This window comes from Bos taurus, chromosome 19, assembly GCF_002263795.3.
Source record: "Bos taurus isolate L1 Dominette 01449 registration number 42190680 breed Hereford chromosome 19, ARS-UCD2.0, whole genome shotgun sequence".
In the NCBI taxonomy this organism is placed as follows: Eukaryota; Metazoa; Chordata; class Mammalia; order Artiodactyla; family Bovidae; genus Bos; species Bos taurus.
The window spans coordinates 42,300,398-42,312,249 of record NC_037346.1 but is presented as its reverse complement, the minus strand read 5'-3'; the positions used below and the strand labels follow the sequence as shown (position 1 = coordinate 42,312,249).

The following is an 11,852-nucleotide window of genomic DNA, read 5'->3' as shown; positions in this document are numbered from 1 at the left end:
TACTTCAATTAAATATTTTTAAAGCTAAAAATAAAAAGGTAATAAAATGAAAAAAGAAAGTAAGCCCATACAAAATCAGGATAAGTTAATAAATTATAACTACAAAAAAAAAGGGGGCGGAGAATGAGATTCTTTTCTGTCTTCGCGGTCCCAGTAGTTCGCCTGTGATGCGTCACACGCTGCTTTAATGTTTGTTCAATAACAAAAGGATTTTCTTTCTCTACTATCTTTGTGGAGGGCAATTCTAGATTGGAAAAATGTTGCTTTTTGACAGTGCTCAAGTTTGCACCTGCTCCAGGATGGGATGTGCCCACTCCCGGCTCAAGCTGATCTGAGACACTCTTTTCTGCACTCAGGTTTCTCTCCCTACTCCGGCACGAGTCTGAGGACCACTCTGCATGCTAAGTCACTTCAGTCGTGTCCGACTCTTTGCAACCCTATGGACCACTCTACTCTGGCTGTAACTTCCCTCCACCTGCAGGCTTGGGCCACCTCCCAGCACCGCGGCCCTTAGGCAACCTGTCCCTTTAAGAGCTCCCCCGACTCCGCCTCCAGCTCCACCCTCAGGCCCAGCGGCTGAACTTCCCTTAAAGCCTGGGCTCCATCTTTCTGGCTAGCTGTGTACTGAGGCTGTTCCGGAGCCTTGAGGGGCCCCTGGGTGCCGGGCAGAGGCACAAGTGGGCTGTGACAGGTGCCTGTGGGACATAGAACCACTGTTAGGGGGCTCAGGGCTTGTGGGGGGTGGCGGGGAAGGGACACAATGATGGGACAGGGTGGATCCTGGACCGAGCAGAGCCTCTTGGGAGTAGACCAGACCTGTCTTCAGTTAAGTAACTGCTCTGAGCCAGGTGCTCTGCCATGGCCTGCGTGCTCCTTCTCAAGGGTATCATTATTTCCATTTTACAGATGGGGCAAGGGTACGGGGCTCAAAGCAGCTGACTGAGTGCCCCAGGGCCAAACAGCTAACCAGGGGCAGAGCCAGGATCCGAAGTCAGGTCAGTGTGACCCCAAAGCCTTGCCGTTGTCTCCTCCACATCATGTGCCTGACAGGAGTCCAGGCTTCTTCCCCAACTTCCCTTTAAACTTGATTTTCCTGTGCTCGGCAGAGTGAGGGGAGGAAATGGGTTTCCCCTCCTCCATGCAGTACCAGTACTTGGAGGCCTTCCTCCTTCCAGGAGCTACTTGGAGATGCTGCTGCTGCTGCTGACCCTGTTGCTGCTGCTGCCACTGGCCATGCTCCTGTGGCGGCCGCAGTCCCGGGATGCCAGGCGGTCCTGGCTTGTCCGCCTCCAGCACTGTGTGACGTGGGGGGCCCTGCGCTGGGCAGCCGCCTGGCAGCAGAAGAGACTAGCGCAGAGCACGTTGCACGCAGGCCAGAGCCAGCAGCAGGCCCTGAGGTGGTGTCTGCGCGGAGTCCAAGGTCCCCGCTGTCCCCTCAGAGGGAGCACAGGTGTGTTTCCCAGGGTCTGGGGAAGTGGCCCAAAGAGAAGGAAACCCTACAGGAGAGTCAGATTCCAGAACCCAAAGACCACGCTTTCCCCTTCTACCGCCAGCACAGAGAGAGGTCTGACCCAGAGAACCTACTGAGACCGGATTGTTCAAAATGAATTTTGCCATCCTGGCCCCTGATAGCCTCTCTCCCCTCAGGCCTGTTCTGGATTCCTTCCCTGAGGGTCTCACCAGTCTGGTTTGAACCCTTGGGAAACTCTGTGGCTTCATGGGGATTTTATGATGTCTTTGGGGCTACAGATATAACCACCTTCCGGAATCATCTCCCTCTGACCAAGGCCAGCCAGGCCCAGGAGGAAGAAAGTGGCGGGCAGCCCTTGCCCCCCACCTCAAACCGGTACCATGGCGAGGCCTCTCTGCAGGTAAATGGGGAAGGCTGGAACCTAACCCCATCCCTAAGGTCCCTAAGTGGAGCCAAGGCCTCCCATCAGGATGGGAAAAAAGCAAACAGCAACAACAGCAACAAAAACCTCAAAACAAAACTGGGGGACTTCCATGATGGTCCAGTGGTTAAGACTCCCGCTCTCAGTGCAGAGGGTGCAGGTTCGATCCCTGGTGACCAAAAAAAAAAAGTATATCTGGGGGCTCAGGGTCTGGCTCAGGCCCAGGGCCAACACTGTCTCTTGTCTCCCTCCAGGCCACCTTGCTGGGTCTGGCAGCCCTAAACAAGGCCTACCCGGAAGTGCTGGCTCCAGGAGGCACGGCTCGTGTAACTGCTTCCTCCCCTTGGCCCTACCCCCTCCCTTGGCCTTGGCATGCCCTGGGCCAAGTGAGCCCCACTGGAGCCAAGGACCCAAGGGTCCTGCTCCTGGAGGCACTGAGGTCCCCAGGGCTGCGGGCTCTGGAAGCTGGGACGGCAGCAGAGCTCCTAGATGTCTTCTTGGACCTGGAGGCCCATGGGGAAGAGCTGGCTGAGGCCATCGCTGCTGGGAATCCAGGAGCACCTCTCCCCAGACGGGCAGCCGAGCTGCGGGAAGCCCTGGAGCAGGGAACCCGAGGACTGGCCCTTCGGCTCTGGCCAAAACTGCAGGTGGTGGTGACTCTGGACGCAGGAGGCCAGGCTGAGGCTGTGGCTGCCCTGGGGGCCTTGTGGTGCCAAGGGCTCACCTTCTTCTCACCCGCTTATGCTGCTTCTGGAGGTCAGCAAGACTCAAGGGTGGTGAGGGGCACACAGCTAGCTGCCAAGTTGTTGAGTTGCTAAATTGTGTTCAACTTTTTGCGACCCCATGAACTGCAGCAAGCCCCATAGTCATCTCATTGATTCCTCCCCAACACCAGCTCCATTTTACAGATGAAAAAACTGAGGCTCAGAGAGGTTAAGAGACTTACACAGATTTATACCATACCAGCATTTTCTTCAGGTCCATCACCTCCAGAACCACTGCCTCTTCCCAGTTAGGGCCTTAGAAGCAGAGGGCTGAGCCTGGGGGAGCCGGGAAGGATGGAGTGGAGGGGCAGCAGGGGGATCAGATGGGCAGAGGGTTGGGGCCTGGGCGATTGTCTAGCAGATGAAGAGGATTTTTGCTCCCCACAGGGGTGTTGGGCCTGAGTCTGTGGCCAGAGCAGCCCCATGGCTTGTACCTTCTGCCCCCTGGAGCCCCCTTTATTGAGCTGCTCCCACTCAAGGAAGGAACTTGGGAAGAGGCTACCCCCACTGTCCTGCTGGCTGAGGCCCAGAAGGGCAAGGAGTACGAGCTGGTGTTGACCAACCACGCCAGCCTCACCAGGTGAGCATCTGCCCGCCCACCTCTCCCCAACTGCTGCCTTAGGGAGCCTGAACCCGGTTAAAGGCCATGTGCATGCTGTTGAAGTTAATGGGCCCTTGGGCCTGACCTCATCCCCACTCCCCATCAGGTGCCGGCTCGGTGATGTGGTACAGGTAGCGGGTGACTACAATCAGTGTCCGGTCGTCAAATTCATCTGCAGGTAAGTCACCCCCCGGGTCACTGAGGGACCATGCTCGTGCCCTGGGTTCCTCTCCCTCCTGCTTCCTTCTCCTCAGGCTGGGCCAGACCCTGAGTGTTCGAGGCGAAGACACTGGTGAGGACGTGTTCTCTGAGGCCCTGGGCCGGGCCGTGGGGCAGTGGCCGGGGGCCAAGCTGTTGGACCATGGCTGGGTGGAGAGCAGGATTCTGGGTGAGCTTTTCCACTGGCTGACTATCCCTCACCCATACCCACCCCGCTGGGAGACCTCTAGGAAAGAGGAAAGACCCAGCCTTTTGTGCTGCTCCTAACAAAAGTCCCTCCGCATATCTAACCCCCGTCTGCCTGCTGCAGTCTCTACCCATTTCCTCTCCGTTGACCCCACTCCTTGCCAAGAAACTCCTTCTCTCCCCTATGAACCTTGGAGTAGGGCAGTGGGCTTGAGCTTTCGAAGATGCCCCATTCACAAAACATGTGTCTGTAATAGGTGGTTTGTCCGCAGATTCCTCTGAGGGCTCCGCTCCCCACTATGAGGTATTTGTGGCACTGAAGGGGCTGAGGAACTTGTCAGAGGAAAATCGAGACAAGGTAAACCAGAGACAGAGACAGGATACAACTGAACGTCCCCTTCACTTTGCACACTGCCCCGTGTGTCGTGGGGAGGTGGGGGAGGGGAGGAGAACCTCCCTGGAGCTCTGGGAAGGGAGGGTTGAACCCCAAAGACACACATGTACACATGAAACTTCTAGCCACGCACACCCTGGGCACAGCTATGTGCGCCTCCCCCACACACCACCCAGCCCCACACCAGTCTCACTTGAGCCGTTCTGTTCCCAGCTTGACCACTGCCTTCAGGAAACCTCCGCTCGCTACAAGGACCTGCGGTTCCGGGGCAGCATGGGCCCCGCCCAAGTCCACCTGGTGGGGCAGGGGGCCTTCAGGGAACTGCGGGCAGCCCTCGCTGCCTGCCCCTCTGCCCCTTTCCCTCCAGAGATGCCCCGGGTTCTCAGGCACAGGTCCCTGGCCCAGTGCCTGCAGAGGAGGGTGGTGTCCTGAGCTGAGGCCTGCCCCGGCCCCGTTCACCCCCATGGGCTGCCTCGCTCTTTCCTCTGGGGCCCCTCTGGATGTGGAGCCCTTGGCCAGGGTCTTCATGTGTCAGCTGACAGCTGTCCATGAGAGCTGCTGCCCTTAGGGAGACCCGACCTGGTCAGGCCGAGGAGTTGACTTCAAGGACAGAGCAGACATCAGCAGCGCCCCGCCTGGAGCCCCCAGCCCACCCTAGAGGACACGGGAGTTCCAATCCATGCTGGCAATGCCTGTGTTTCTCAGCCTGTGCACCAGGCAGGCTGGAAGTGTTGGAAGTTCAGGCTCCCAGGAGTGACCCCCAGTTGGCACGGAGCAGGGGCTGGTGACCACAGACCTCAGCTTTGTCGTCCTTTAGTAGAACAACTCTGAAGTGTATTCTGTAGCATCTGCCTCCAAGGGTCCCCACCAGTTGCCCGCAGTGGTAACCCTCTCATTAACACGGTTCTTACTGGTTTTCTTCCTGTCTCTCCTGTCCCTCCTCCCACGTGCTTTCTAGGGTCACCTGCCAAATAAACTTCTTACACCCAGAATCTTGGCTTGGGGTCTGCTTTTGGGGAAACCAGGGACCCCATTCACTCTCCTCCTGCTGCAGCCTGGATTGCCCTCTCCACTTCAGTCCTGGACACCAGGGCTTTCCCTGTAACTTCTGCTCGAAACTGGGGTGGGCCCTGAGTGTGTGCCCTTGGAGACCTGGGGGACCCCTACCACAGCTTAGGTCAACCTAGGAGACACTGAACCGCACCCCCCCCCAACCTCTCTCCATCCCAAGCCTTCCCTAATTGCGGAGGGGCTGCTCCCCTTGCCCAGGCTTAGCACAAGTTTCCCTTCCTGGCCCAAAACCCACAAATCACTTCCATGGGCAAGACCTATACTGCAAATCATAAAGAATCACAGCAGGGAGCAGCCCCAGAGACCATCTGGGTTGACTGTCCATCTTACCAAGGGGGAAATGGGCTGGCCTTCATGAGTCTTGTCCAGACCTCGCAGTGCCTCCTAAATAACGTGGCACCTAATCCCAATCAGCTGCCAAGCCTCAGATTCTTTGTTCGTTTGTTTGTTTTAATATTTATTTATTTATTTGTCTGGGCCGGGTCTTAGTTGCAGCACGTGGGGTCTAGTTCCCTGAGCAGGGACTGAACCCGGGGCCTCCTGCATTGGGAGCACAGTTTAGTCACTGGACCACCAGGGAAGTCCAAGCCTCAGATTCTGACTCTGAATTACTACTTCTGAATCAGTTCAGTTCAGTTTGGTCGCTCAGTTGTGTCCAACTCTTTGCAACCCCATGGACTGCAGGGTACCAGGCTTCCGTGTCCATCACCAACTCCTGGAACTTGCTCAAACTCATGTCTATCGAGTTGGTGATGCCATCCAACTATCTCATCTTCTGTCGTCCCCTTCTCCTCCCGTCTTCAATCTTTCCCAGCATCAGGGTATTTTCCAGTGAGTCAGTTCTTCCCATCAGGTGACCAAAGTATTGGAGTTTCAGCTTCAGCATCAGTCCTTCCAATGAATATTCAGGACTGATTTCCTTTAGGAGGGATTGGTTGGATCTCCTTGCAGTCCAAGGGACCCTCAAGAGTCTTCTCCAACACCATAGTTCAAAAGCATCAATTCTTCGGCTCAGCTTTCTTTATGATCCAATTCTCACATCCATACATGACTACTGGAAAAACCATAGCTTTGACTAGATGGACCTTTGTTGGCAAAGTAATGTCTCTGCTTTTTAATATGCTGTCTAGGTTTGTCATAGCTTTTCTTCCAAGGAACAAGCATCTTTTAATTTCATGGCTGCAGTCAACATCTGTAGTGATTTTGGAGCCCAAGAAAATAAAGTGTCACTGTTTTCATTATTTCCCCATCTATTTGCCATGAAGTGATGGGACTGGATGCCATGATCTTAGTGTTTTGAATGTTGAGTTTAAGCCAGCTTTTTCACTCTCCTCTTTCACTTTCAAGAGGCTTGTTAGTTCCTCTTTGTTTTCTGCCATAAGGGTGGTGTTATCTGCATATCTGGGATTATTAATATTTCTCCAGGCAATCTTGATTCCAGCTTGTGCTTCATCTAGCCTGGCATTTTGCATGATGTATTCTGTATAGAAATTAAATAAGCAGAGTGACCATATACAGCCTTGACGTACTCCTTTCCTAATTTGGAACCAGTCTGTTGTTCCATGTCCAGTTCTAACTGTTGCTTCTTGACCTGCATACACATTTCTCAGGAGGCAGATAAGGTGGTCTGGTATTCTCATCTCTTTAAGAATTTTCCACTTCTGGATTCCACACCCCAAATCCAGCCCCCTGCTCTCACCTGCCTGGCCCCCACCTCAGCCCATGACTCCTTACTGCTAAAATCCTCCCATAGCCCCCCAGCATCTGTGCAATCAAGACTAATCAGCTTAGCTGATAAGACCCTTTGACCCACTCTGACCTCACTTACCTGTCCAGCCACATCTCTCTTCTAAGAGAAGTTGTGATCAGTGGACCATACCCTGCTTCCTGAATGAGTATAACACAGTCACCTCTAGGTCTCTGCTCAGGCTGTCCCTTCTGGGGAAAGCCTTCTCTCCCAAGCTTACTTGATGGAAACCGACTTTTCACGGAAGGCTTTTGCAGAGTCCTCTCTTCATTGAGCTATACTTTTGCTGGGTCACTTCCCAGCATAACTGGGCCAGGGCTTCCCTGGTGGTCCAGTGAGTAAGAATCTGTCTGCCAATGCAGGGGACATGGGTTCAATCCCTGGTGCAGGAAGATTTCACATGCAGCAGAGCAACTAACCCCATGAACCACAACTACTGAGCCTGCAAGTTGCAGCTACTGAAACCCACATGCCTAGAGCCAATGCTCTGCAACAAGAGAAGTCACCGAAATGAGAAGCCCAAGCACTGCAACAGAGAGACAAAGAGTAGCCCACTGCCCAGCACCCAACTATAGAAAGCCCGTGCGCAGCAATGAAAACCCAGTGCAGCCTATGCATGCTTACTTAGTCAGTGATGTCTGACTCTTTGCAACCCCACGAACTCTAGTCCGCCAGGCTCCTCTGGCCATGGCATTTTCCAGGCAAGAATACTGGAGTGGGTTGTTGCCACTTCCTACTCCTGGGTCGGGGATGTTCCCGACCCAGGGATCCAACCCATGTCTCCTGCATTGGCAGGCAGATTCTTTGCCACAGTGCCACCTGGGAAGCCCCAGTGCAGCCAATAAATTAATAATAATAATAAATTATGTTTTTTTAAAAAAGAAAACCAGGCAGTGTCCTATGCACTCTGTCGCTCCAGCGCCCAGAGCAGAGCTTGGCACTGAACCGGTGCTCAGTAGACAGTGCCCTAGATAAGAGAAACTCCAGCCTAGAGATGGCACGTGTCCTCCTCCCCATGGTGGCTCTCCTCCTGCCAACGGTGGGATGGGACTCAATCCATCCCGTTGAGGCAGCCCAACCAGGTAGAAAGCTGGGGAGATGGAAGGATAACATCAAGTTTTGGCTGGTGTCCTCCCACTGCCCAGGAGTGGCTTTTCAAGGTTCTCCATCTTGGAGGTTGGTGGACTGGGCAGAAGGAAGAAGAGCCAGAGGGGAGGGAAAGTCAGCTAAAACATCTTTTCCACAGAGGAAGAAGGCCCTGAAGCATAAAGGCCCCGGGGGTACAGACAGGAGCAGGGGAGAGAGGCTGTTGCCTGGCTGCCCTCCCCCAGACACACACATCCAATGGAGGGTGGGTCTCACGACTACTTCCTTTCCTGCCCTTAATTAGCGGCTCCCCCTGTGCATTGTCCCACACCAGCCCCCAGGCAAGACCTCTTTTGTGCTCCCAGATTCCTAGGAGCAAGGTGGCCTCATTAGTGCCTGGAGACCGCCCCATCTCCAGGGAGCAGGCAGACAGACAAGGCGGGGGACCAGAGGCACAGAGATCCAACTCAAGACCTGATCACCTTGGCGGTCATTCCTGGGGCCCAGCCTGGAGACGGCACTCCTGCGGGAGGCTAATCTTAGACTTGCCTTTGTCTGTTCCCAGAGTAGATGCAAGCACCCATCTCTCCCCCTTTCCCGCCTACCACCTCTGAGCACTATAAACCCCAGGCTCCTGCCAGTGAGTTGCAGTTGACAGCCTCAAAGATCCTGGCTATTCGGACCACTGCAGATGACACCTTTCCCGGCTACCCAACTCTGAGCTCCAGACACCATGAATCCTTCCTCTACAAAGGTAAAGACCCAGGGATGGAGGGGTGACTTAGGGGCAATGAGACAGGGGACAGTGAGAATGCTTGCTCGGGGAGCTAGAAGGAAGGTTGAAAGTGTCTTTAAACTATATGGGTTCTGAAGCAGGATGCAGGGTGGACCCTTGACAGAGAATCTTCCTTAGCTAACACTGGACTATGCCCTGTTCTCCTAAGAGTTCATGTTTATCGAGCTTTTACTATGTATCAGGTGCAATTTGCACCTGTCATCTTATCTCATCCTCCCAGCAACCCTGCACAGTAGGAATTACTTAATACCCAGTTTACAAGTGAGGACGTTGTGCCCCATGAAGGATAGGAAACGGGTCCAAACCCACAGAATCGTTTCCCCTACAAGGGAGCAGGCAGTCAAAACAACAATCTGGATCCTGCCAGTCCTTGATTTTCCAGTGTTTGCCCTCTGTGGGGAGGAGGAGCGGATAAATGGGGCTTCTGTTTCCCTGAGCAAAGTCTCCATAAACTTCTGGGGCAGATTCAGACGCCTGTTTCAAATGGAGTGGTCAGCGCCCTAATGAGGGTACAAGGGACTAACGGCACCCAGAGGAGAGAGAGATTCATTCTGCCCAGGGGGTTTCAAAGAGGTTACTGGAGGAGATGCTCTGCTGGATCTTAAGGTCAGTCAGTCAGTTCAGTCGCTCAGTCGTCTCAGACAGAGCCCTTCAGACAGCTTTGAACCGAGGCAGGAAAGCCAGGCGACATCGAGTGAGAAGCGCCGGCCACGAGGGGGCGCGGAGCCAGCTGGGCAGGACCCGGACGTAGGGGCTGGCATGCGGGCGACTCTCAGCGCCCGGTCTCCGCTTTCCTTAGGTCTCCTGGGCCACCGTGACGCTGCTGCTCCTGCTACTGTTGCTGCCCCCCGCGCTGCTGTCACCTGGGGCGGCCGCGCAGCCCCTGCCCGACTGCTGCCGTCAGAAGACGTGCTCCTGCCGCCTCTACGAGCTGCTGCACGGAGCGGGCAATCACGCGGCCGGCATCCTCACGCTGGGCAAGCGGCGGCCGGGGCCCCCGGGTCTCCAGGGCCGGCTGCAGCGCCTCCTGCAGGCCAGCGGCAACCACGCGGCAGGCATCCTGACCATGGGCCGCCGCGCAGGCGCAGAGCCAGCGCTGCGCCCCTGCTCCGGCCGCCGGTGTCCCTCTGAGGCCGCCTCGTCCGTGGCTCCTGGGGGACGGTCCGGGGTCTGAGCTCTCGCTCGGGTCCAGTCCTGGCCCTACCCTGGCCCCTCCCTCACCCCTGCAGGGGTAAAAAAAAAAAAAGTGTCAGCTCGCAGGAAAAAGGGGAATAAAGTCTGTTAGTGTGGCTGCTCTCTGTCCCTGTGCGGTCGCGTCCCGCCCTCCAGGGGGCGTGAGAGTCTTTCGAACCGTAAAGAGCCGGAAAACCTGGAGTTTGGTTTGGGAGTCTTTGAACCACTTCTCGGGTGGGCGCTCTTAGGGCAAGAAACTGTGCAAGGCCCTGGAGAGCGGTGAGAACCGCATATGTGAGTGCTAGGAGGGGAGAATGGGGGCAGACACGGTCCTCGGTGCTCCACCAGTCATTCTGAATCGCCAGGCCTTTCCTGAGAAACGCGGAGGAAAGTGCAAGCAGAGGAGCGGGATGCGGCTGGGAAGGAGGGAGCCGCGCCCGCCGAAAAGGCAGGGAATGTGAAGTTCAACAGGAATCTTCCACAGGGCTACAGTGTGGTACAGGGCGTTTGGGGGAGCGGTGAGGCACTGAAGGGGCGGCAATTAGGCTTGTGCAGCCCAGATTGTGAAAGCCCTCAGAGATCATCAGGCTTTGCACTTTATTCTGTAGGTCGCTGAGAGTCAGGAGAAGTTCTTAAGCAGGGATGAGGCAAGATTTTTCCAGCAATTTCAACGGAACACACCTGTGACAAGTTGAATTGTGCAACCCCTCCCCCTTCCCCATTTACATTTGAAGTCCTAACCCCCAGCACTTCAGAACATGACCTTATTTGGAAATAGTCTTTGTGGATGAAATTAGTTAAAATTCAGTCATACTGAAAAAAAAAACTATCATACTGGAGTAGGGTGAGCCTCTAATCCAATATGACGTGTCCTTATAAAAAGGGGGGATTTGGACACAAATGCACACGAGGAGAATCCATGTGAACATGAAGGCAGAGATAGATGATGGATCTACATGCCAAAAAGTGCCAATAAGCCACCAGAAGCTAGAAAATAGGCATGCAACAAATATTCATCCAAAGCCTTCAAAAGGAGCCAACCCTGCAGTCATTTTGGTCTTGGACTTTCAGCCTCCAGAACGGAAACAACAGATTTCTGTTGTTTAAGTCACCCAGCTTGTGGTACTTTGTTACAGCAGCCCTAGGAAACTAAAACCCAAAAGTAGAGGTGCAGAAAGATGTGGCACTTTTTAGCATATAACGTCCCAGATAACGCCCAGCTCAGATTTGGGGTGAGGGTGAGGAGCCCTGGCCTGCCCTCTCCCCAGCCCATCTTCCCTTTGTCATTGGCTTTAGCTGTCCCCCCCCCCCCCGCCCCCAGGAAGCAGCCACCCTAAGCCACCACACTCAGCTGCCACAGTAATTTTCTGCTTCCATAGTGAAAAGTCCCGTGTCTGGTCTCACCTGGGTCCTTCTTGCTGCACTGGTTTCGTTTTGGGGAAGATGAAGAACAAAGTCCACCGGTGCACTTTGGGGATTTATAAACTGACTGCTCACCTTAAAACCATCTTTCTCAGCCCCAGATTTACCTCCAACCTCTCTTCCACTTGAATGCTTGCAGAGAGAAGGAGGGTTAAATCAGAATGATAGGAAGAGGGGACGAATAAGGAGGCAATTGCTCTCCAACACATTGTGTGCCAACGATATGCATTATGCTATTAAATTCACACAACCATACTAGGTAAAAATTATTAGCTCCATTTGACAGGTAAAGAAAGTGATGCTGCTGGAGGCTGAGTCACACAATTAGAAAGCGGCAGAGCTGGGATTTCTACCCAGTGGACTCCAGAGATCTTTTCATCCATCCTGCTGAGGTTAGAGGCAGAGTTAGCCAGGGTACCCTATGCAAACTAAGGCACAAATGACGGTTAAGTATTCTAGCATTTGAGTTTCCTGCCCTCTCATCGATCCTCCACCGGCAAA

At 54.3% G+C, this 11,852-nt stretch overlaps 2 protein-coding genes across 3 annotated transcripts; both read left to right on the top strand.

Annotated features, from left to right (window-relative positions):
- Positions 1-589: 589 nt before the first annotated feature.
- Positions 590-5,048, top strand: GHDC (GH3 domain containing). 2 transcript variants are annotated; one of them, XM_010816248.4, is made up of 10 exons: positions 590-691; positions 907-995; positions 1,176-1,450; positions 1,750-1,871; positions 2,147-2,648; positions 3,044-3,236; positions 3,364-3,435; positions 3,512-3,645; positions 3,920-4,020; positions 4,270-5,048. In XM_010816248.4, exons 3-10 carry the CDS (start codon positions 1,189-1,191, stop codon positions 4,486-4,488), a joined length of 1,605 nt encoding a protein of 534 aa, XP_010814550.1. In that variant the 5' UTR covers positions 590-691; positions 907-995; positions 1,176-1,188; the 3' UTR covers positions 4,489-5,048.
- Positions 5,049-8,684: 3,636 nt separating this feature from the next.
- On the top strand, positions 8,685-9,930 carry HCRT (hypocretin neuropeptide precursor). The gene is made up of 2 exons (NM_001166520.1): positions 8,685-8,714; positions 9,556-9,930. Exons 1-2 carry the CDS (start codon positions 8,694-8,696, stop codon positions 9,928-9,930), a joined length of 396 nt encoding a protein of 131 aa, NP_001159992.1. The 5' UTR covers positions 8,685-8,693.
- Positions 9,931-11,852: the final 1,922 nt, after the last annotated feature.